The 26688-nt window shown below is 46.2% G+C and overlaps 1 protein-coding gene across 2 annotated transcripts in view; it reads right to left on the bottom strand.

Annotated features, from left to right (window-relative positions):
• The window catches only part of LOC138480687 (uncharacterized), a 142567-nt gene that overhangs the window by 72701 nt on the left and 43178 nt on the right, over positions 1-26688 (bottom strand). For both annotated transcript variants that reach the window (XM_069612364.1, XM_069612365.1), the window contains exon 5: positions 453-583. In XM_069612364.1, the coding sequence (XP_069468465.1) occupies positions 453-583 (131 nt within the window). The remainder of the gene's footprint in view (positions 1-452; positions 584-26688) is intronic.

Raw genomic sequence — 26688 nt, 5'->3', positions numbered from 1 at the left:
CACAAGCATTGCACTCAGTGTGACCGGAGATCAAACGGCAGGCATGGAAACACCCACAATGACAGCCACACCAAGAAAAGGTGGCAGTACTTTAAAACAGCATACTCTTTGTTAAGCCACATACATCGGAAATTTAAATCAAAACAAATTAAAAACAGAAAATACAAAATAGTTAGAACAGGACTGTGCAGTAACCTACTGATCAACAAGCAAACACACCATTAACCTCTTTATATGCATATTATGAAAACATTACGAGAAGATCTGATTGTGACCTGGACCCGGTGGAGCATAAAGGAATCGGGAGTATAACGTTGAAGCCAAGACCAGCTTGGGTTCCCGTCAACATCAGAGGGACTACCGACAATCCTGCTGACGGCCAAAAGAATGAATGGGATTTTGTCTCACATTTTCCGCATCACCCCGGGGTCAACTAACAGTCATCCCATTACCTGCAGTACCACTGGAACCAGCCATATGGGTCTTGAGGCGTGATCCAGCCGTGGCTCTCCCACATGTCCAAACTGCCACCACACTTCACTTTGTAAGTATTGACTGCTTCTCTGTAGAGCGACGACGCCACCTATGAAAAGAAAGTAGTGATCACTATAAGAGGTGGAGTTCCTCGATGGCACGTTGGTAGGACTGGTTTTCTATACTCTGGCCTGATGGGCAGATGTATAGGAGGACAACCTAGTTAGTGCACAGGGACAACTCCGGGAGATGTAGCCAAACCAATCAAGGTAGCATGGAGAGTGGTCAAGGCTAAGTCTCAGGAACCTGGTCAAGGGTCCACAATGAGTCCACAAGGTAAGTAATCAAGGAAAGTACTTAAACAAGTAGTTATAAAAACACTATTTATGGCTAAACAAACACTATACTAATGTGTAATAATATCACACAAACGACCAACATACATATATACAGCCCCTGTAGCCAGTGCAATAAAACCACAACACCCCCATACCACAATACTGAAAGGTATGGTTAGATTAATAATGGCAGACCACAAGAGTAACAACCCTAACCTTCGTGGTCCAACCCTAGGTTGGCTGGGGCCTTGTGCCCTGAAAGTTCAAAGTAATTTTGTAAGACAGGAAAAGTTAGGATGAGGGTCTTGTGGATGGGAAAACAGTCCCAGAAGTGAGGTCAGCCTCTATTCTAGTGAATACAACTGTCCCCAGCTTTCAGAATGCGTGTGTGAACAAGCAATGGCAAAGCCAAACTATTGTAAAACCTTTAAAGGGGGGAAATAGGGATTTAGGTAAATACAACTGTAACTCATCCCACATAATCCGATCTCTCTTTAGGACTTGGCAGGTCTTCAGAGGTCACAGGAACCACTGTCTGCTAACCTGTACTAAGTTGAATATTCTGTTAACAGCGCCACGATGCCTCAGGGCCGCTGGGCGCTTTATAAATCCAAATAAATAAATAAAATAATAAATAATTTTCCCGCCGTTTCCTCCGGACCTCTGTGATCAGGAGTTGCAAGTTCGAGGTAATTTTCGGTCGGCCACCGATGCTGGTGCAACGTGTTCCGGTTGAGGAATGCAGCCCACTCGGGTGCAGGCCTCCTCTGAGCACATGACTGGATGCGGGAAAGCAGTTTCTGGCGATTGCCGTCATTGCACAGTGACAGGAGGGGACAGTTGTCGCGGTCAGAGTCAACTTCGTATTTCAAGTCCCTTGGATGCTGGTATGCAGACATTTTGCTGAGACGCCTCTTGTAGGTCAAGCTTGCGGTTCCCAACGTTACTGGCTTAAACATGGACAGTGACGTCTGCAGCGCGGTACCCCAAAGCTCGAGCTGGTCAGCCACTGGGTGGTCCAGGGGCACTTCCGAAGGCTCTTCTTTGCAGGACACCGTGCCGACGGCGGGTTTGGTTGGTCCCACCACTGCAAGGGTCGAAGCTTCACTGAAGGACTTCTGAAGATCACCAGCCATGTGGGGCTCTGCAGGGACTGTTGCAAAAGCTAATTGCCAGGCCTCCTTAGGACGGGTCCACAGGTCTACACAGCTGGGCAGGATACTTGGCTCCTTGCAGGATTTCTCCAGGATCTCCAAAGCATGGCTGCAGGACTCTATCCAGAATCTCAGCTCACCCAATAGAAGATCTGCCCCTCACACACAAACACCCCAGCAGTGTTCCAATCACAGTGGGTCACATATATGATGGGGTAATTTTGAGAATGCTTGATAAGAAGGGTAATCTGACCCTTAGAACACTAAATAAAATCCAAAATCTGGGGATTTTTAAACCTATATTGAACGCCCAGTATTTCCCAGGGATTACAGCAGCATTAATTAACACCTTCTCCGTTGCCCATGCTGTGGAAGTGGACGAATTCATTGATACAGATAACCTAGACAAGCTCCTATTGACTGAAACTTAGTTCTCCGAGGGCTCACAGGCCTCTTTCCACTACATAGTGCCAGAAGACCATTGTATACAGTTCATAAATCAAGTAGGGACGGGAGGGGGCGGTATAACAATGGTCTATAGATATTCATTGCAAGTTTACCATCTTGCAGCCCTAGAATGGACAGACCAGTCTCAAATGAGACAGGTGACCATTGCTAGGGAGAATGTTTAGTTTCTGTGCCAATGCCCTTTAACCTTACATACCCCCAGCCATTTGCTGGAATCTGGGGCCTTTTTTATTTTGACCTCTTGAGTGAGTGGGCCATTTTGCCCCTCACTCATGCCTTTTCCATCTAGGAATTTGTGTTGCTTATGTTTTTCGCACCTTACATTTTTATTTTGTTTTGCAGGTGAACATTACAACACTACGCCTTCACCGTTTCTAACAATCGTGAACATGATATCCCAACCACTGGTAACAAAAAATAAAACTAACTGTCCCCCCCTCAAAATCAGCCTCCTGTGCCCCCCACCCCTATGGTACCAAGTGCTCTTTCTTTGTTCAGTTTACCAGCACTAGTCAGTTGCATCTCTAGTCTGGTAAACTCCACAGGCATCTGCTTTTTGGATAGTGACAGCACCCTTTGTACAGTGCCACTGAGGACTCCTCAATACATTTTCTTTTGTGAACTACAGTTCCCAAGAATAGTAGGACAACTTTTGTTTTACTAACCTTTTTCCTTTGTGGGTCCAGCACACACCACCTTATGTGGAGTGCAGTGGTGTTACATAGTAACTTCTTATCCCATTTCTCATGTAACCTTTTGTTACACTAACTAACTTGAATGGCTGGTGGCAGTGGTTTCTTTTTACTAGCTTCTGTGCAATGTATCTGCAGGCTGATTTCTCAGCTGCAGTACAACACCATGGGTGACCATTTTACCAAAATGGCCCCTGCCATTTTTTAGTTCCTTCTGGGCTTTTACTCCATTTAGATCAGGTTTGAGTACATTGTGCGTTTTGCCTTTGGTGGGCTTGAGCCCTGAAGCCCGCCGAGGCTCCACTGTGTCTGAGAAGGCAGGAAGTGATGGAGGAGCCCGAAACTTCACTGGACTTTGTAGGCATGCCTGGCCGAAACCAGTTCCAACTGGGTAGGTGGTTGTCCTAGAGGAAGACCCCCCCCCCCTCTGTCTGATTGACATATTAGTACTGTGAATTAATGGGATTTAAAATACAAGGCGAGGATTTTGGGACTATACCAGAGTTGACCACTTGAACATCAAATCCGAAGAAGACAGAGAATACAGCAGCACCTTCTAGGATAGCAAAACAACTGGTAAAGCCTTGTAGCTGTGCTGACCCAGTTTTCCCCCCCATCGACAGGGAAGCTCCACCAAGGACAACCTTCCTCCATTAGGCTGGTGGGACCAACCAGCCCCAAGACCCGCTTCGTTCTGGGCCAACCCCTTTAGTCGCTGTGACTTTCCTGGGCTGCAATTTACCAATACCCGGGGTACCGGACCATCGACGAGTGTAACGTCTTCCGTAGGACGAATTAGAGTTCAGGACTGAGGAAATTTCAACCAGGGATATTTGTTACTCTTTGGCGCTGAGAAAAAGTCTCCAAAACCACAAACAGCTGCTGAAACTAGTGCAATCCATTGCTGCAGAGTCCCTCTCGAGAGTGCTGGCGCAGAAGCCTGCCTGACGGCCTTCCTTTCGTCACCACGACCAAGGTCCAGGAACAAGGGTCTGCATCGCTGCATCAAGAAGGAAGTCAGCTGCAACATCTGCTTCAATTCCAAGGTATTGTGGGGCTTTGGTTTAGGGGAGTGCTCCTTTCTATCGATTTGAATTACTGCAATTCACTTATGCAGGAGAAAAGCGTGTGCACCCCAGGTAGGCTCACCTGAGCTCCTGGATTTTCCTTCGCTGAACTACTGACTGTTTAACAAACTTTTTCTAAGAAGATTGCATCAGAACTAGAATTGTCCTATTGACTTTGGCTGTCCTGGCTCCATAAAAGCCTCCCTTCTGAACCCTACTGGCTAGGGCAGTGCTTGTTACCTTACAGGTTTTAATTGTGTTACACTATTATTGCTGGGATAAAAGACTGCCCTGGGAGAAAATCCTATTGTTACAGTACTAATGTTCTGTCCTACCCTAACACCTTTTTCCACCAAACTCAGTATTGTATGGTGAACCAGGAGTGCTACTACTGACCTTGATTGATGTCACTCCCATGTGCTGGAAATGTTTTAGTACAAAAAGAATGTTCTTACCTGCATTACTGCTACTTGAATAACTGGATTCCGAAATGCTACTTGATGTAACTATTAGTTGCTGCATAACCTAGTGAGATTCTTTTGTTTTGTGTATATATAAATACACCCATAAAAGTTAAATTAAAATGATGCAAGTGTTCACTTGAATACTTGAGATTACCGATTTCATTGTACTGCTCTACAGCTCACAGTACCTCTTCGAAGATAAGTCTGGCTGCTCAGTCACTCTACCGACTTGCGCAGTACAGGCATATGTTAAAAGTTGGGTCACTTATACCAAGCAGATAAGTCATGTTAAGTCCCACACCAGCTGGACTCTACAAAATCTTACTCTACTGGTGGCAGCAGGGGGACTGGTGTAGATTGGACTACAGTGAGTATTGGTTAGACCTGGGTTCAAGAAAACCATCCACAAAGCTAGACTCCACCAAACAGTAACTTATAACATGTCGCCTATGGATAATTGCACAGTCCCCTACTGCATTTACAGTAAACCAACTGAATGATTTATGTAAAGCAAGGGGCCCGAGTTGTAAAGTCAGAAAACTGGTGTGGATACAAAACGTTTTAATAATAAAAACTCTGGTACTAAGCCCAACACCCCCTACTACCAACATTGATATGGAAGAAGATTCTGAGAATGAAAGTTTAGAGCTTAGATATAATCTGCCAAATGGTTCAGAGGGTTCACAAGGGTCTGCCAATCCCCCCCCCCCCTCCACAGCCTTCTCCTGTACCTCAGTTACCTCCTACCCTGACCCCACAAGGTCACAATGTAACCCCAGAATACCTCTCACTTGAGAAAATGAGACTGGAACTAGAATTTAAGAAGCTCACAGTACAATCTGAGGACAAGGGAGCACTAAGAGGGAAAGGCAGCATGAATGCGATATGAAAAAGAGGTCTCTTGACACCGCTTCCTTTTCAGGGTATTCTAGAAAGGAGTATGTATGTTCCTAACCTTGATGTGTTGGATTGGTTGAGTAATTTGAATACACGTATGGTTTGTAAGGTATAAAAGGGAATTATTTAGTTTCATGGATAATGTCTAGGCTTCCCCAGAACGGCTGTGATGTGGTAATGGAATTGAAAGCTACTGATAGACTGGACTATGAACTAGTCAAACAGGCGCTTGTAGCCAGGTTTGGGAAGACCGTTCTTGGTACCTAAAAAGATTTAGAGATCACAAGAACAATTATGGGATTCCTTGGGCTACCTGGGTGTGTGAATGCCTGAAAACCTTAGATGGTTGAGTTAAGGGTTACAAAGTGAACTCCTTTGAAGGAATGAGAGTTGTCTTTTTTTACTGGAGGCTATTATTGATACCTGCTACCCTGAGCGGAGACAGCACTTGGCAGACGCCGAGGAACTTGATCCCAAGAGACTAGCTCAGGCTGCAGACTTATGGGTAGTCAACAGGGCCACTCATAAGGATTCAGGGGCAACTCAGAAAAAGGATGTGGGGAAGAAGCACAATAAAGATAGTAAAGAAAATTCTAATCCTCCACCACCAAAAAAGGGGGCAACAAACACCAAAAGGGCAAACACCAAGGGAAACCATACAGGTTTTGTGAAACCTCTCGGGCCAAACCAGAGGGAGGTTACCAGAAACCCCCATTCGAGAAAGGCTTTGGTGAATGTGTGGTTTGTGGGTCTAGTGACCATGTCAAAGGGGATCCTAGATGAAAGGGCAAACCTTCAGGGACCCATACTGTCTGCTTAGCCTTCATCCCTGAGGAAGACGCTCCAATGACCGGTGGTCTAATCATTTTGCTCAGTTTTTCTCCCCGACTCTTTCGGTGGGAGGAAAATTGGAAACAAAAGACAGACCTCCAGTGTTCGGAGATTTAAAGACCTGGCCAACATTTCAGGAGATGAAGTGAAAGGAAATGTTGCCTTTATTGATGCTTCACTTTCTGGGGAGGAATCTTTCACCACTGGTACTATGACTTTGGATGCTATATTCTCCAAATGCGCTCCTTGGAAACCCCAAGGAAAAAATAGAGTTAGAATTGACAGGAGAGTATTATGGCTAAATCACAGAAGGGACCAACCTGCCACCTGCCTGGGGGCCTGGGATCGAGCCACCCATTGAGCGCACTGCAAACTGAGACCAAAGAGGATTGTGCCTTATTTGATTCACATGGGTCCAAGTACAGTCACTTATTCTAGACCTTAAACCCACCAATGACTCTGTGTTTACCTTGCCTGCTTGCACAGCCAGATGCCTAGCCCAAGAACTGACCCTTTTTATGACAACTTTCAAAAATAAATAATTAGTCCAGGGGATTGTTCCCAGGAAGTAAAAAAAATGATATTACAAAAAACAATAACCTGGGTACAGCAAGCTTAAAGAATGAACGTCCTGTGGCAGGTCTTCCATAGCCTGGGACAATCCTGGAGAAGGTGGTTACCTCCCAGTTGTAGACATATGTAGAAAAGAAAGTCATTACTGGACCGCTTCCAGATGGCACTGTTATCTGTGCATGACGACCTGTTGGGGGTCGCAGATAAAGGGGGGGGGCTATCACGTTTAGTAATGCTAGACCTATCTGCGGCCTTCGACACAGTCGACCACCACATTCTGCTTAACCGCTTGAGAGTGGTAGGTAATGTCTCTGAACGTGCCAATAAATAGTTTGGATCGGTTTTGGCCAATCGACAACAGCAGGTCAAATTCGGGAGTTATACCTCAGACCCCATTGTGATGGGATGTGGAGTTCACAGGGATCTTCACTGTCGCCCCTGCTTTTTAACCTGTGTCCTCTGATGGATATCGGGAGGAGTCACCATTTCTATGCCGATGACACCAAGATATACATCAAAATTGGCAATATTAAGGATGCTTTTTCTAAGATTAATCAGTGTTTGTTGAAACAAGTGGATGGTTAAAAATCAGCTTCAGTTGAATGCATGAAAGACGAAGCTTATATTGTTTGGGCACAAGCATCCTGTTACGGCTGCTAAAGAATCCTTCGTTGCCTCCAAGATCAAAAATTGTGGATGCCTTTGGCAAGACAATTTTAGAAGAGAGGTGCAGGTCCGCGCAAAGGGTCAGGCAGTCTTTTACTTGCTGCGTGCACTTTGCCAAGTTTCACTGTGCATTCCTGATTAGAATTGTGTAGTGGTGTTGGGGGCCTCAACAAATTCCCACCTGGACTACTGCAAAAGTCTTTTGATGGGTATTCCGGCCAAACAAATGCATAGGCTCCAAAAATCCCAAAATTATGCCGCCAGACTGGCCCGTCGCTTGTATCCCCTCTGCGCAGAAGATTGCACTGGTTGTCAGTGGAAGGTCACATCAAATTTAAATGGCTTCGCCCCTGACTACTTGAATCATAAAATCTGTTACCAACTGTCTAGAATGCTTCGTTCTAAAGACAAGATGCTGATCAGTGTTCCTCGATCGGTATGCACTTCCAGAGGAGATAGAATGTTTGCAGGTTTTTGCCCCAGACTCTGGAATAGTATCCCCATAGAGATCACGAACTGTGAGAGGCTTTTGCAGTTCCGCTAGGCCCTCGAGACCATCCTTTTTAAATAGTTGAAGATGGGGCCATAAGTGGACCCTTTCCTCCCTTTTAATGGTTCCATGTAATAATGTAGCCACAAAAATATCGCCATGCAAAAATATGGCCGGAAAATGGTCGTTTTTTGTGGCAACATTATTGCTTGGAACATGCGGGGGACAACCCGCAACCCACACATTTTTTTTTGCCCCTGTCGCCATGTATATGGTCACCCAAATAATATCGCCACAACATTTTCCCGGCGATATTATTTACGGCGACCATATATGTGCCGATATTATTACCAGATACCCTTTTAATTAGGTAAATTATAATATGTGCACCCCTTTTTAGCCATTTGGTTTGTGTTAGGGAGAATTCTCTAATCTCTGTGCTAATTCCCTTCAACCTTAGAGACCCCCAGCTCTTTTGCTGGACTTAAGAACTTTTTAATTTTAACCCTGGAGAAAGTGTGCCCTTTTTCTCCCTTTCATCTGTTTTGACATGATTTGGATTACAGGTGTCCTTGGTTTTTGGAGTGTGACAAACTCCATAGGCATCTACGTTTTGTATGGTGACACACAGCACCTGCAGTGCAGTGTCACAGAGAAATGCTTTAGATTTCTCATAAGGTTTAATTACATTTTCTTGTGTGAACTACTTTTCTCAAGAACAGTAAAGTGAAATTGACCTTACCTAACTTTTCCCTTTGTGGGTCCAGCACACACCATCTTATGTGAAGGGCTAGGAGGGGGGGTAGGGGGGGATTACCTAGTAACTCCTTATCCTACCTACTTATGTAACATTTTTTATGTTACCCTCACTACTTTAAATGGCTGGTGTCAGTGGTTCAATTTTCCTACCATTGTGCTTTGCTAACGCAGGCTGAATCCTCAGCTGCAGTATAGCACCCATTGGTGACCATTTTGTCAAAATGGCCCTGGCCTTCTTTTGTCACCATTTTCTGTTTGCGAGGTCCTTCTTGGGTTTTACTCTGCACGCCAAGCCAGATTTGAGCCCTTTGTTCATTGTGCCTTTGGCAGGCTTCAGTACTGAAACCCTCCTCTCGCTCCAGTGTATCTGGAAGGGCAGGAAAGGGAGGGAGGCTCCTGAAACTCCCCTGTTCTTTGTCTCTAGAAATGCCTGAATGCACCCAGTCGTGATTGGCTGGCTGTCCTTACAGGACAGCCACGCTGCTGTTCGAGTGACAACCTAGGATGTGCATGAATGGGAGAAACCTGCTTAAAAAGTTAAGTGTTTGGTACTAGAGGCAGAGTCGACCACTGCGAAACACCAAACGAAGAAACCATGAACAAAGCTTGCTGCATCCTCCTGGACCTTTTCCCGGGGAAGCCCTGCTGCTGTGCTGAAATTCCTTTTCTGATCGACAAGAGAAGCTCTGGAAAGGAACGACTTCTCCCCTTGGGTTTGTAGGATCAACTAACCCCGAGACGAACTCCACTGGACCATCTTCCCAGACTTCTTGTACTTTGCTGCTGCAGGAACCGAGTGCCAGGGGTCGGGAAATCTAGTCGAGTGCAACGTCTGCAACTGGGCCAGAAGCTCCAGGAGTCTAAGGACCCTCCAGAAGCAGGACGACGAGAGCTCAATTCGCCTCACTAGAGTGCAGGACTCAAGGCGTGAAGGAAGCCCAACTGGTATCCAAGATCCACGGTGGTGCTGTTTGCTGCCGATCCGAAAAGAGCCCATAGCTGCCGCCAACCTCAAATTGCTGCTGCAGGTGTCTTCCAGACGTCCTCCCTCATGTCCCCACAACTGAGGTTCAGGAACCCAGGATCTGCATCACTGCAACAGGACAGAAGCCAGCTGGACCACTCTTCTTCCAACCAGAGGTACTGATCAGACTTGGGGTACTTACCACAGTGTCTTTTGCTTTGCTCTTCTCAGTTGAGACTTGCAGTAGCTACTTTTGTTAGAGTTCAGGTCAGCTCTACCGTGCACAAGTGTACAGTACAGCTTGTGACCCTGCAGTGATTTTCTACAACAAACTCTCCAACTTTGTGCAAGACATTGCTATCTAAGAAGTGCCTCGGCTCCACAGACTGTGCTCCAATTGACTTTGGCTGTCCTGGCTCCCTGCAGACTCTTCTAGTTCATTGACTGATATTTTCCGTCCCTCTCAGAGGTGATAACTTGGTTTTAGACTGTTATTGCTGGTTTTGTCTAGACTTCATTGGAAGATTTAAGTATACTCACATGCCCTTAGAATAGAACCCTTTTAACTTTTTTCCTTCCTCTAACCTTTCCTTTCTGCAACCTCTGAATCTGCAAAGTGTACTAGTGATATATAAATGCCCTTACAGTCCTTGTGAATGAAGTCACCTCCGGGTGTAGAAGTGTGTAAACAGCACATCTAAAGAGGATTTACTAAGCCTATACTGATTCTGGAAAAGGATTTTAAAGTATATTTGATTGCTGCATATCTTGCCCGTTTTAAAGAATACTTATTTAAAAAGTGATGTTAAATAAATAACTATAACTGAAACCTGAGTGTTAAGTGTTACGTGGCTACTTGCATTTATGGATTTCATTTGTACAGCTCTACATTTACCCCTCTTGAGATAAGCCTGGCTGCTCAGTCACACTACCAACTTGCGTAGTACAGGACTATACCAAGAGGTGGGTTACCCAATACCAACAAGTTTAGTGTCTCACACAGTGTTACTACATCAATTGTTGCCTAGCAGTTTGTCACCCTGTTTTATACAAGCTGCATCTTTATATGGTTAAGTCTGTCCCGAGTCCTATAAATACTGAAATACAAATACAATCTGGACCGCTGATGGTGAAACTCATGCAGAAACCAGTATGTGGATTGGGACCAGAGAGCCTCAGCCCACTTCCTGGGAACACACATGGCCCTGCACTAGCTTGCGAAAACATGGTTTTCCCGGGCAATGCACAACCACAAAAAGGATTTTCCTGAGCTGGCAGGGCAGGAAGGCCACAGAACAAGATGACCAAAAGCACAAGCAAAACCCTTGTGGCATGGCAATGTTGGGACACTAGCCACAGTTAGTAGCCAAACACAGTACACTGTGAGGCGAAGGAAAGGTATTGCAAAAATAGTAAAATTGCAACTGCTGCCACGTCTTTAGGCACATCCAAAAGTAACCCATAAATCCCTTTAAGTGTAGTCTAGGGTAATACAAACGAAACCCTGCACTGTAAAATGCACTGTGCAATGATAAAATGTTGCCCAAAAAATAACAAAAAAAAGAAAAAGAACAAAGTCTACCAGAACCGACAGTCTTAAGGACCGATCAGTTTCTCTTTAACAGTTGGCAAATGTGCAGCGGAGTGAAGCTGGAGGCTTCACTTCACTGGTAAAAGTCAGGACCATGTTCAAAAACAAAATGTTTGGGGGGGGGGACGAGAGCGGGTCCATGGAAATGGAAAAAAAAGTTTCTAAAAAGAGAAACAAAACACAGGTCTGTTCCGTAACATCACGCATCGGTTTCAATGTGTGGTTATGCCCCACGTGGGTAATGTCACTGAGTTTTGCCAAGTGAAATAACGCACAGGTATCTTAAGTGCAGAGGTTGCATTTAGGCAGCTGGGATTTGTTGCAAGGGATCTTATAACACTCAAAATATACTCCTTTATATAAAAATGTTGTGCATGAAGGGCAAAATCAACAGCTAAATGTTAAAAACCGGGAAACAAGTGTAAAGTGTCTCTAAATGAAAGAGTAACACCATGTTCAAGGCGAACTAGCGGCTTAGGGAAACCTTGTACTTTAAAGATTTCTCCTATAGACTAGAATGGGACAAAAACCATATGCAGCGATTGGTTATGAGAAAGAGAAGCTGGAGTGATAGGTTCCAAGGGGAGCTGCAGAGAAGGCAAACTTCAGAAAAGGCACTGCAGAGGAGAGCCAGAGCAAGGTTTCAGCCATGACATCAGCTAGAAAGTCAGTGTTGGTACCTAGCAGAAAGGACGGCAACAGAAGTCCCCAAGAACAGAAGGCAATATCCTGTGGCAGATTTGGAGGAATAACGCCACCACACCAAGGTGCTGTTGGGGCTGCCAATGTATTTAAGAGAACCACAGGACTCAATTGCAGTGCATATCCCATCAGGCCCCTGCCTTCTTTTTACGTTTCAGGAGGTCACAGTAGAGCTCCCAGGCAACAAGGGATGCTGGCAGCTGTGAGAAACCTGAAGGTGTCTCCCTAGCTAGTCCCTGGGGATCTGTCATCCAGGAGGCCAGGACACGGCCATCGCTATTGGATCCAGTTCCTGGGGGTGGACCAGTGAGGGAGGATCACCTAGATTTGGGGGGGGGGATCCACGGGGCGTGGGAGACCAACGGGTGAGACGCGCTACCCAACTTCCTCTCAAGTAGGACATGCCAAACCTCTGCCCCTTCCCCCCCTTTTCCAACACAAACACTTTTGCACAACAAATAGAACGGACTAACACCAGAGCCGTTTACCTGACATGTCCCAATACAAGGGTTAGGCAAAGTCAGGCAATTGATCAGAATCACATACACCCGACGGCCCTTTCCCTTCCCCACAGGGATTAAAGGTGGAGCCAGAGAGCACAGTACGAGCACGGCAGACAGCACGACGAGACGGCTAATAAGGCGCAGCAGTTCAAACGAAGGAGTAAGATGGCAGGAATTGAGAGGGCATCGAGAAGAGAAGTGACCTTGCCCTTTTCGCCCCAGACCCGCAGAACCTTCAAGAAAGAAAGCCTAAGACTGCGAAAAAAAATAGCATAAGTGTCTTGCACCAGAGGTCAACGGTACAAGGAGCAAGCCCACGCCGATAAGCAGGAGCAAGGGAAGTGCCTGCGACCGTGGTACCGGCCCGGACTCCAATGAAGAGGAAAGCCAAGCGGTTCATCACAGCAGGTGAGTCGAGGGGAGAGCCGATAAGAACCGGGCTGTGTTCATTGATAATCGCAAAGTGGCAAGTTATGAACAAAGTGCGAGGAACTGTGAAAGAACTGTAAAGTGTTAAGGGGAAGACCAGCTGCAGAGGGAAACGGGCACCACACGGGTGCTAACTCAAGACTCTGGTCGATCCCCATCTGAGAGAAACTAAAGATACCACCAAGCCATAGGAGAGCCAGCGGAATAGGTCAAAGTGGTCATACTGAGGGTCAAGCAAAATCCCCGTACAATCAAAAGACTTTGATCCACAAATGAAGTATCCCAAAGTGAGAGGAAACCAGGGAAGCAAATCCCAACAGGGACAAAGTCTAAAGTCCCTAGTAACAGAGTTTTGACAGACATAAAACCCAGCAAAGGGATCTATGAACTGTTGGAAAAGACATTGAGAAAACAAGGGAGTGAATCCCGCTAAAGAGAGAAGGGTCAGCACCCAGAAGAGAGAGACCCAAGAGTGAAGCCATCACCCTGCGTGAAAATGTGGTAAACAATTGAGTAGGGTCAGCGCCCAGAAGAAGGGGACGCAGGGGTGAATCCATCACCCAGTGAACATTAAGAACAAACTTTCATTTGTTGAAGGAACTTGTTTTTGTTAGGTGAAGACATCCGGTCCTCGAAGGCAAGAGACTTTCGAATGAAACGAGACTTGGCCATCGTCGGTCCTGAAAGCTGCCATTAGAACTGTAGTCTCGTGCTGGAAAAGCCAGAGACTCGACGGTGCTCCAAGATACCACTTTACCCCGTGCTCAAAAAGTGTGGAAGGGAGACCCAGGCTGCCGCCTCCTGGCATATTTGAGAACACTTCTTTCTTTTCTTGAGAACCATCCCACACCCTTTTTGTATTAGTTGTAAAGTTTGGCAATAGGTTTCTTAGTATAGTCCCTTTTTATTTGACACAAAGCCACTAGTACTGCCTTATTTTTCATGTAATGGTTGACGCTCTGTTGCGAAAGCAACATAGGGGAAACAATGTTGCACTGTTTGCTTATTTGTGTGTCGGGTTTGTCCTGCCTGTATGTTTGTGTGTGTGTATGTTGAGATTCGGGGGTGGGGAGGGGTGTCGGGTCTGCCTGAGTGAGTGTTTTTGTGAAGTGCTGTGTTTGTTGTGATGGGAGGGTGGGGGGGGGGGGGGGGGGGGCAGGGGGAGTTCGTGTCTGTATGGGTGCAAGGTCTATTGGTGTATGTTTGTGAGTTTGTATGCTGAGTTGGGGGCTCGAGTTTGTATGGGTGCATGGTGTATTGGTGTATGCTTGTGAGTTTGTATGCCGACTTGGGGGGCTCGGGTTTGTATGGGTGCATGATGTATTGGTGTATGCTTGTGAGTTTGTATGCCGACTTGGGGGGCTCGGGTTTGTATGGGTGCAAGGTGTATGCTTGCGAGTTTCTATGCTGAGTTGGTGGTGGGGGTTGGGGCATGTATGGGTGCATGGTATATGCTTGTTAGTCTGTATGCAGGGGTGGGAGTGGGGGTTTGGGGTCTGTATGGGTATGTATGCATGGTGCATGCTTGGTGGCATGAGGCAAGTGGTTTGGTTGAAGGGTGGGTGTCATGTGGCATATTGTTTGGTTGGGGAGTGGGGGGCCATGGGGCCTAGTGTTTGGTTGGGGCCATGGGGTATAGTGCTTAATTGAGGGGTGGGTGTCATGGGCAATGTTCCCTCTAATTATTTTTCTCTACTTGCAGAAACGGTTGGCTGTTGTGCGCACGTAATTTTCCATGTTCGCAACGGACTAATGAGGCAAGGCACTTTGTGAGCATGTGTATTTAGTGAACTACCATTGCAGAAGACAGTTTGAAAAGAAATTTCCTCTTCCCAGCCACTGCAATTCTTGACAAATTTTACAACACGTTTTCCAAACACATAGGCAGAAAATAAAATATGGCATTTGTGATTTTACAGAAAACTCATCAACCAGTCCAAGACTTCAACATTTCGTCATCGTCCCCTCTGGCACGAGAGATTCCGGGCAACAGTGGAGACACACGGTGCTCCCGCTCAAGAGAGCTGCCCGCCTACAGCAACTGGTACGTTTAGACGTGCGCACAGAATAAAACAAAGGGTACAGGATCCCGCTCCAAAAAAGCCCTTTGAGTACCACTCGCCGGAGCCGGGGGGGGGCAGCCATCGAGTGTGGCAGCGCCGCCTGGATGGACCCAGTCCAGAGAAACTCGATTCAAGACGGGCACGTGAGTATTAAGTGCGAGTGATTGTAAAGGGAGAAGGGGAAGGGAGTCAGAGTGCACAAGGTCATTTAAAAGGGGTACTTTCAACCATTAGTATTTACTTTACTTTCTCTGCATATGGCCATTAGGATAAAAAGGTGAAATAAGAGAAGATAAGAGGCAGGAACCTAGCTCTGCAAGGGGGTAGACGTCGGCGCCGCGTAGTGCTATCTCAACTAGTACTGGGAATAAGTCAAAAAGTGGAGAACAAAATAAAAGTGTCTGATAATAGGGAGACCCAGTGTATACGTTAGAAACTGCTACTTTCTTTTTCTTTCTCTTTCCACTCTAGTCAGGGTACCTTATTGTTGAGCAAAAGATGAAAGGCTTAAAAGGTGTAGGGATAATTGATTATCTAGGGAAAGGGGACCTTACCAGGGAGAGAAACACAGGGCAAGGAGAAAAAGGGGGGGGGGTGGGTAAATGTTATGTGGTGTATGTCAAAAGTCTGTTAAGTGTCTGCTCCATGTTGCATATGTTAAGTTAACAATGTTTTACTGAATTGCAAAGAAATGATGTTGAATTAATGACATTATATAGCCCTATGGTATGGTCATCGTAAGTGTGGCCCGGTAAGATCTAAAAGGTAATAATATTGTAAGCAAATGTTTTTGATCTGAAGGTAGTAATAGTGTGAGCAAGCGTTTCCTTTGTATATGCCCAAGAATTGTCTAAAATAGAAGCCACACACACACACTTATACTACACAGCGTTAGATACAACTAATACAACAGGATAAAAAATTTAAAAAAAGAGCCAAAAATACAATATGGGGACAGAAACACTCATGGCCCACATCTGTAAAAATGTACCTGGGTATGCTGAACGTATAAAAAAATACCACAATCAGTGGGTCACAGAGCTGAAGGGAGAAAGACTAACCCAAGTATGGCCAGAAGGGGATCATTTGATAAGAGTGTCCTAGATATGGTAGCCACATGCATATTCATGAAGTACAAAGGAAAACAATTTCATAGAAGACAAATACTAGACTTGTGGAGGCTATTTGAGAAAATGCCTACCTTACGAAGGAAGGAGTCGGTGTCTAACCTGCCCTCCACAGTGGACAGTCCCTTACTTCTACCTGAGGTTGGAAAGGAAGAGGTAGGAACAGAGGGATCGATTCCTGAACAAACCAGTGGCAGCAGAAGGGTATAGTGACCCCACATATGTCCCCCTGCTGCACCTACAGCCACCCCACGACCCATCGCACCACCACCATATGAGTGCCCCAGACAGCGCGGACAGGTAAGCATACCCGCAGTAGATATAGACAAATTGACAGACGACCTAGACTCCAGGCTCTCTATGGCAAGAGATGAATTATCTAGAATAAGAAATATATGTGAGCAGAATTGAACCAGTGTGGTTAGAAGTGAGCAAACACCTAGGGCACAGGCACCTGACAAGTCATCTGAAGAGGGATGGAAGAAAGGGGAAATACTGTTCAGAATTCAGGAAGAGCCAACCAGAATAATAGAATTGGGGCCACAGGAGATGGATGAAAATACAGGTGATCAGGGAATGGCTACCGGGAGGATGGAAGAACTGTGGTGCGATATTGGGGGCGATGAACAGGAAAGTGGGAGGTTGAGTGTGGCAATGGGAGGAGGGTCCGGTAGAGGAGAAGGAACATCTCTGGGAAGAACAATGGAAGAGGAATGGACAGGAAGGTTAAGGAATAGGATGGGAAGAATGGCACCGTTAGGAAAGGATTGAAGGTGAGTACTGGCAAAACTACAAAGGGCAGACTACAACTCCCATTGATACATAGGGGAGGTGGGGGACCAAATTATATACCCTGAGCTCAGATGGACAAAGCCAATGTGTTAAAATCAGTGCCCCCGCTATCATGGAGGGGCAAGTAAGTGGATATATGCATTCGAAAAACACACTGCAGGAGGGCCATTAGCAGTAGGAGATGTCAAAGGTCTGCTAGTATCGGCAGTGGGTGACCATGCAGATAGAGTGTGGGCAAAGGCTGGCTTCCCAGGAGTGACACTGGATTGTGATCGTCATGCTGGAGCATCTTTTAACACGGTGCGTGCATTAAGAGAAACCTTTCCAGACACGCCAGATTTACAATCAGTGATGCAGTGCACAATGAATGAGGGGGAGGATGCTATGGATTACATTTTCCGGGTGCAGGAGATGTGGAGAGCCGAAACGGGCACACCCTGGTCTCAGTCAACATCCTTATTTTACTTCATAATAAAGAGAGGGCTTCCAAAAGAGGTGCAAAAAGCACTTGACAAAATAGCAGGGATTGAAGCAAAAGGATGGCCGGAAATACAAAGCATAATAGTACACCACTGCAAAAGGATAAAGGAAAGGGAGAAGGAGATTGCTCAAAAAAGGTTGGCAGACGAGGCCAAGCTAGTTCAAACTAAACTCGTGAAGGTCGCTGCAGCTGTGGCAGCGCTCCCCCACGACAGGGAGGGGGACTAGGAGGATGGGCTGGTAGCAACACAAGGGAGGATGGCAACAAATGGGCAGGCAACGGGCAGCCACAGTGGAATGAACAGAAGCAATACGGAGGACCGCAGTCGCAAGAGTGGGCCCCCCGCGGAGGACGAGGTGGGTACAGGGGCTGCAGAGGGGGTGGTCAATGGTACGGGGGAAATGGAGGGTATGGAGGACAAGGTCCAAGGGGGGCACAGGGGAACTGTTGGAATTGTGGGAGGTGGGGACATTTCTCACGAGAACGTAGAAGTAGACCAAACAATGTGTATCAAGGTATCGAACAATGTGGTCATCCTCACCCGGGGAGCCCCTATGGATTACTTATGGATTACCCATGGGAGGACCACAAGGGCAGCCAGAGCGGGGGTATGTAGAACAGCGAAGAGAACACCCTCACAATGTACAGCAGCATCCACAAAACCGCAACCACATGCAATACACACAAGGTAACCCCTTTCGCCACGACTGCCAACAGTGCACCTGCCCCATATGGCGGAGTGGCGGTGGTATCAGGGAATGTCTTCAGTCAAGGGGGGGGAGGGGGGGACATGAGACATCCAGCATAGGACAGCCCACAGGGAGCACTTGCGTGTCCAGTTCGATCTACGACCTACAATGCAGCAGAGGAACCATTGATAGAGACACAGATAGGGAATAAACAGTTCATATTTATGGTGGACTCGGGAGCTGAGAAATCATGTTTACATGAAGGACGGTTTCCGCTACCTAAATCGTAAATTGGAGACGCAGGGGTTCTCTGGGGCGGTTGTCGAAGTTCCTTACACAGAAGAGTTAGACGTCACAGTGGGGGGTAAGACAGTGAGAGCACCCCTACTATACTAAGAACAGGCCCCGATTAACTTGCTCGGAAGGGACCTTCTCAGCAAGCTTAATATGACTATCTCCTTCACGGAGAGAGGGATAGTTTGCTCCACCCCAGGGATCTGTCCTCTGCACGTTATGCTGGTAGTGCATGCACGAGCAACAGCACCAGAAGTGTGTGGCATACCGGTGGATCCCGATATGTTCAAGGATTGAAAACACTGGCTCAAGTAGTACCCGAGCTGAAAAAGCTGGAATGGCGAGTGCCAGCAGAAATCATTTTCCGACCAATAGCATGCCCAGAGATTGTTCCAGGCACAGTGATGTCCCTAGATTAACATGCAGTTCAAATCTCAGCCAAGAGAATAGCCGTAATTGCAATGGATATACACGGCTGCGAATGGCACACAGCGTTGTGCATCAATGCCGACATTGCATTACGGGATATGTCAGATGAAGATCTTTTCTCAGACTCTGAAAATGACGGTGAGATAATAATGGAAATAGCAATACCCTGCAGGTGCCAGTACAGCTGATGGCAGTGGTGGGGGCACTGCCTTCCTTCTTTGATGGCGATATGAAATTAGTGGCCATTAATCTGTGGACTACCGGCCCCCCATGTTGTGTGATTATTACATGGAGTCACCTCAGTCAAAATAAAACTTAAACTTGGGGCCATGTTGCCCAGGGTACAGCGATACCGACTGTCCCGAGAAGCAGAGGAAGGGATAAAAGAAATAATCAGTGCATTACTGGCCCAAGGAATAATAGTGCCCTCAAATTTGCCATGCAATACTTGCATCTATCCAATTAAAAAAGCAAAAGGTGGGGCATGGAGGATGATACAAAACCTACGCCTGCTTAATGATGTCATTCAAAAAGAGTTCCCTTTGGTCCCTAATCCTGCATCAATATTGTGCAGCATCCCAACAATGCCTCACATTTCACAGTGGTTGATTTGAAAAATGCCTTCTTCTCCATCCCATTGGAAGAAGAGTGCAGGTATTTAACAGCCTTTACATTGGGGGGAAAGAGATACGAACATTGTAGGTTACCCCAGGGGTACTGTGAGAGCCCCAGTATATTCAACCGCATCCTCCATGAAGATTTAGGAAACATGACAGCTGAGAGCACGATTATTCAATACGTAGACGATTTGCTCATCTGCGCACAGAATGAGGAAAAATGCAGAAAAGATTCTGTCACTCTTTTGGCCCACAAGGGATACAAGGTCGACAGAGGGAAACTACAGTACTAGCAACCAGAAGTGTTGTACTTGGGGCAGCCAATATCAAAAGATGGCAAAAAGATAATACCATACAGAGTAGATGCCATTACAGCAGTGAGGAGACCGAACACAGTGAAGGACACGCAAAAATTCCTAGGTATGTGTAACTACTGCCGAGCATGGATACTAGATTATGTGGAATACACAAGGCCACTACTGCAGGCACTCAAAGAGGCTCAGCGGGAGAACAGAAATCCTATTGTCATCAGAAATGAGTGACTCATTTACCTCACTCAAGGAATGGATTTCAAGCGCACCAGTACTCGCGAACCCAGATTATGAACGCGAGTTTTACCGGTTCTCCCACTGCAAAGGGTGCCTCATGACAGCAGTGCTGACGCAAAAAACATCCCTGGGACACAAGCCACTTGCTTACTACAGTGGCACATTAGACGCAGTGATGTAAGGACACTTCGCTTGCGAGCAATCTCTCGCAGCCTTCGCCATTGAAGAAAGTGCAACAATAGTGATGGGATGCTCTGTGACATTATTTGTAGAACACTCCCTATTTGCTATATTAGAAAGATCAAAAAGCACACTGACAACACAAGGAGCAACTGTATATGAAATAACTGTCCAGTGCAAACATACACAGTTAGATGCAAAACAGTAAACCCAGAAACATCCATTACAGAGCCATGCACATTAGAAGACAGGCAGGAACACGACTGTGCCACTTACAGAGGAGAGGAGGGGGAAGGCACGGTGGTAAGTGAAAATGTCCTAAATGAAGGAGAGGTTTACTCCATGGATGGGTCAGCATCAATCGACACTGATAAAGGGGAAAAGCACGTGGGGGTGGCAGTCTTAAGATTGGAAGAAGGTGAGTACGAAGTGATAGTACAGCATTGCCTGCCCTCCCATTACTCAGCCCAAGCAGCTGAGCATATAGCCCTGATTGAAGCATTACGTGCAGCAAAAGGATGTACAGTGACTATTTACACAGATTCAGCATTCATTACTACAGTACACGGAGGGTTGGCAAGATGGGGAGGGAGGGGCTTCCACAGAGCAGATGGGTCACCAGTACAACATGCTGAGCTCCTGAAAGAACTTATTGAGGCGTTGAAAGAACCCACTATGGTAGCAATAGTGAAGTGCCAAGCCCATACGTCCAACACGGACGTTATCTCTCTGGGAAACGCTGCAGCAGACGCCGCAGCCAAGGAAGTGTCCTATTTAGTAAAAGAAATAACAGGTGAGCACTTAATACACCAACAGATAGTGGAGGAGCTTCCGGACGGATACAACACCATGCCCGTGTCACAAATACTAGAGTTACAGGAAGGAGCAAGTGAGGAGGAAAAAGGGCTGTGGGAAAAGAGAGGTTGTAGTCAATCAGCAACAGATCTCTTGTGGCGCCAGAATAATACAGGGAAGGTGGTAATGCCCCTCACACTCCTAGAAATAGCATTTCAGCAGCAACTACACTTCCCAGCCCACAATGCTAAACAACACATAGCAGCAGAACTACAAGAAAACTGGTTTGTGCCAGACCTCCAGGAACATACATCAAAACTAGCAATGGGATGCACGACATGTCAAATATACAATTCAGGAATGATACTGAGGACACTACAAGGAACAATACCAAAACCAGTGGGGCCCTTCAGAGAGCTGCATATTGACTATGCAGATATGGGGGAAAGGTGTAATGGGGCACGGTATATGATAGTGGCTGTCTGTCCATTCTCCAGATGGGTTGAAGCAGGGCCGTGTGCGTGACCTGATGCCAAATGCGCTGCAAAGTTCTTAGTGAGGGAAGTATTCCCGCGCTGGGGAATTTGCGACGTGATTCACTCAGATAAATGGCACTCATTTTGTTAACGAGCTGTTTAAGGAAGTAACAGCCTTGTTAGGAATAAAACATAAGCCATGCTCGATTTATCATCCGCAAAGTAATGGCGTGATTGAGAAGATCAACGGCCTCCTAAAATTGTTTTTCCCTAAAAAAGAACTGGGTCCATTGCCTGCCTCTGGCCTTGTTCGAGCTGAGAAATCAGCCAAGCAAGGACCACCATTTGTCACCGCACGAGATTGTGACGGCGCATGTATACAGCACACTCTCCACTCCGCAGACATTCAGATGCACACATAAGTGCCACGATACTAGGAGAAGAGTTTACTGATTATCTGACAAAACTCAAGAGCAGCTAGCATGATATCAAGGCAGCTCGCACCACCATATACTCGAGAAGAAGGGAATGAGACAGTAACATTTGTTGAGCAAAGCCCACAAGGGCAATTAATGCCAGGGGACAGATTTATGTCAGAAGTTTTGTACGGAGGTGGAATGCTCCAAGATTTCATGGCCCTTATGAAGTGATATTTTGCACACCGACTGCAGTAAAGGTAAAGGACTTGAGATACTGGATACATTTAACTGACGTACGCAAAGCATATGATAGTGTCCAAGAGGAAAGAGAAGAGTAAGTACAGACAACAGCAGAGAATTAACAATAGGGAGGAAGGAAAACTATGCACATTAAACATGGATACAGAGTAAAACATTGAAAATAAGAAAAAATGTATAATGTCAAAAAATGTGTTCTCTCTTTTGCAACTGATTAAAATTAGAGTATTAGAACTCGATTGTAGCTAGTCAAAGATGGCTAGTAGACAGAGGGGAACTCCTATTTGTTTAGGGGGATAATTTTGGGGATAATTTTGGAGATCTGCTTTAGTTATTATATATCTGTGAGCTCCATTCCCCTATCAATAAAAAGTCAGAGAAGAGGGAGGTGGGGATGAGAAAATATGAGTACTCTGGCCTGGGTCTAGACACAATAGAAGACCCGAGACATCCACACCAGTGAAACAAATGGTATGCGGACCCGAGTTCCAACCGCAAAACAGACAACAAACGAGAGTTGTTATGTCTGTTCCCTGATCCCCCACGTCTCAGGCACACCTAAAGTTCTGTTGCCAAAAGAATTGCCTCTTGCAGATGCCCAATGTCTCCTTCATCTCACCTTGTGCAGAATTAAGAATACCTTTCAGGCACACGAAGTATCCTTTGAAATGCTGCAGAATGAGAAAACCTCCTACTCAAGAGTGAAAGGAGTGATATGCCTGAAAGAACCTTTTTTTGTGATCAAAGGGACATTGTTTTTGGACAATAAATGGAAAGACGAAGAAATATTGTGCAAAGCTGAGGCACTGCGAGGGCTGACGGCAGAAAAATTACAGTGGGTCGAAAAAAACATGCACGCCAGTCTGGAAAGAGCACATCACGACGCTGACCTGGGAGACCGCCATAGAAAATCCGTTCAAATTACAAACAGAAATATCCTATGATCTATGTTTCTATGGGGAAGGGAAGAACCCAATGGGTGTGAACAAGCACTGTAACCTGACACTCACTATCCCAGACATGAAAAAAGGAACAGCAGCACTCATGGACACTTACTGGGTCTGCGGCAAACAGGCGTACTTGCACCTCCCACAGTCCTGGAGGGGCACGTGTTATTAGGCAACACTACACTCAGCGTTGATGGTGATTCCGGAGAGTCATATTATTGGGGGAAAAGGATGCCCCCGTGAACAAAACACCACGCCAACAGAAGAGCCACAAATGTATGTCCTGTCTTCCGGCAATGTGCAAGGGGTGTTAGAGGAGGAGAAGGTCATCCAATTACATATCCAAAGCATCTTCAGAATTATTGACGCAGATTCCAGACAGGTATACACTGTTCAGCTCTGCAGAAACGTTCTTTGCCTCACTCGTTCCAAGCATCCAGGCGTGGGCAAATGCAAAATGGCTCTAGATCACACGTTGGGAGCTGATCCAGTTAGCTAATGACACTGAAGAAGGGTTTAACGTAATCATGGTGGAGCTAAGGGCCCTGTGGCTAATGACTATGCAGAACAGGTATGTCCTAGACCCGTTAACAGCAATGGACGACAGTGTTTGCCGAAAAATAGGAAGCGCATGTTGCACATTTGTACCTTCTGAAGACGCAGATAATGGTACGTTGTCACATGTCATCGCAGCAGTGGACAACCTGGGGGAACGAATGAAAAATGAAGGAGGAGCAGACGCCAGCACCTGGTTTGACAACCTCTTCTCTTGGGTACCATCATGGCTTGGATTGACGATCAAAATGCAGATGCCCATCGTGGTATTTTTACTTTTGATTTTTTGCGTGTGCCAGCTGGGTCTTCGATGTTGCGCAAATGCAGTGCCTAATGCCGCAATGATGGTGACAATGGGCAACACTAGAGGAGTGGCACAGGTCATGCACGAAGCTCAAGTACAAACAGGTGAGGATCCCGGGCCAAAGTACAGATTGGTACCTCTACCTTACAATGGGGACATAGTAGATAGATTGTATCACACCACAATAAAGGAACCTCAAGAAAGGGAATGGTATACAGAGGTGTGGGTGGACCTGGACGGGGGTTGTATATACATGACCTGCACACCAGATGAATATGCTAGGAGAGGGGAAAGCCTGAGAGGGGTGTGTAGAGCCTGGATGCCAATAAAAGATACACCAGCATGGGACGAGGCTGTTGCGGATGAAAAAGAGCACCAAAGGCTGGGTGAGTTACAGTATTTAACGAAAGGGGGAAATGTATGGGAGGACAGGTCCAGAAGAACCCCCCCCTCCCCGACAAGCCCCACCTACGTGAGGTTCGTGGCTCGTCAGGGGTCCCCCTCACCAGGGCCCAGGTGAGGGGGTGACTACTGATCGACACACGGGACTGATCGAATTGTACTGTAACGAACCATTGACACCATTTTGGAAGCATCATGCTACAGCTTGGCCCCCACTCACAGAAGGCCATGCCCTTCCCCTGGCGCCTCCACACCATGGCAGATCCGCTGAAGGCCCGTCCTCACGAGCAAACAGACACGAACAAGTATCAGAACAAACACTATCATTTACCTACCGCAGTACATCACTGTCCCCGAAGTGACCCGACTCGAGGTTCAAGTCTGGGAAATAACAGAAAACCATCCTAATAGAACAAGCCTCGACCCCGCATCTAACCCCTAACATGTAAACCATATGGTGCCACCACCCTTCGCACATGAACCCCCCTCGATGTTCAACAACCCCCTGAAGCCAAATGATTCATAAGGGTTATTATATTTAGTTATACACAGCAATGTTTTGGGGATGGGAAGAACGTCATAAGTCGTGGTAAAGTAAGCATGGCCTCAGCTCATACACGGTACCGTGTGCCTGGACTACTTAATAAAAAGAAATTGGTACAGACCACCTAGTGCTAATTAACGAATGCTGCTAAGTACAAAGGAAGGCAGAAAAAGCATTACTGCAAGCATATGTGTGTTGCACAGAGGGACACGTTTAAATGTACAAGCCAGAATGAGAAGATTATCGACTCTGAATGTATTGCTTCTATGCTCCTGAGTACACCACCAAACCCAATGCTACCTCATGTGTTATTCAGCTACTACCATGTGAAATTGCTTAAATACAGTTGTTCGATGGTTAGTGATATGAGATGCTACCAAATTATTGTAGATAAATATAAAATAATACACGAATGTATAGACAGTAGAAATGCGTGACTACTTTATTAATCATTTCCTTGTTTTACATACTGTGCAGCCCAAGCACAGAGCATTGCTCACACACATACACCCAAGGCCAACTCCCCTCCCCTCCCCTCCCACCAAGACACGTCAGTCCAAGCTGGTGTGCGAGCAGCATAGCCTCACCTCCGCCCATTCTGCTGGACCTGCTTCAAGTATTACAGGTCAGAAGTAACAGTGTCTTGATGTATTGGTAAAGCCTCACATTATACGTATTCCTCTTGTCTTATTAACCTTTAGAGTAACCTATAACAGGACAACCGGAATCATCTAAACAAATTAATGTTGTGTGTCGCCACAAGGGCAGAATGTCAGGGCACCCGTCCATCAACGACACTGACCGGGCCTGGCCTGGCAGCCCCACCCCGATGAGCCCAGCTGACCTATCCGCCCCACGTTGGCACCACGCTAATGTCCACCAATCATGGAGCTGCTCGTCACAACTGCACCTACAGTTAGTCGACGCCACCCAATCCCCAAGAATATGTACCCCCTATAGTGTGTAGGTGTTTATGACGAAATTTTGTAATAAATAAGACTGTCTTTGCTATTGTCAGACAGAGCGATATCGGAGCCTGCAGAGTCCTTTGCATGCCCTATTTGATTAGATAAAGAACCTTTTACATTTACCCGCACTTGGTCTTGGCCTCTTTCTTGGGGTGTGTCCGTTACTGCCTCTCATTGTGGGGAGGGTAATGCCTTTTGGGGACGCTTGCCTTCACTTGCAGGCATTATCCTATGTTTGAGCTAGTAGTTTGATTGTATAGTGTGGGTGACACTTTTGGTAAGGCACAATGAGTAACAAATTCTTGTGCATGAACGTTATTCATATTAAAACAAACATAAAACAAGTAGATGTAGGTACACGTATGCTAAACTTTGGCAGAGCCAAGACAGGAAGTGTCAAGGTTCTGGTATTATCTTAATGTGTTCTGGGGCAGAAGTTAGAGTCAGAATGTAAAGGTGTGTTAGAGTCTAGTTTAGGAGTCATGGAAGGCAACGGAACATTTGGTTAATGTGTGCAGGCATATCTGAGTTAGATTCATCTGTTATTGGAGCCATTTTTCCATATTAGTTTTTAACCTCATGTGTGTATTTTGCGGTTAGGGATTTTAGGTGTTTACACTACTATGCAAGGGTGACCGTAATGCAAATTAGCAGAATATCAAGACTAGTTGCTTATTTTGAGAAGGAATATTTCAGGTAATTACTGTGGCTTGTGCCTTATTAAATCTTATTTGAATA

This window comes from Ambystoma mexicanum, chromosome 5p (genome assembly GCF_040938575.1).
Source record: "Ambystoma mexicanum isolate Mex_15411 chromosome 5p, UKY_AmexF1_1, whole genome shotgun sequence".
Classification (NCBI taxonomy): domain Eukaryota; kingdom Metazoa; phylum Chordata; class Amphibia; order Caudata; family Ambystomatidae; genus Ambystoma; species Ambystoma mexicanum.
The sequence above is the reverse complement of the archived record's forward strand: the minus strand, read 5'-3'. Positions and strand labels throughout refer to the sequence as shown.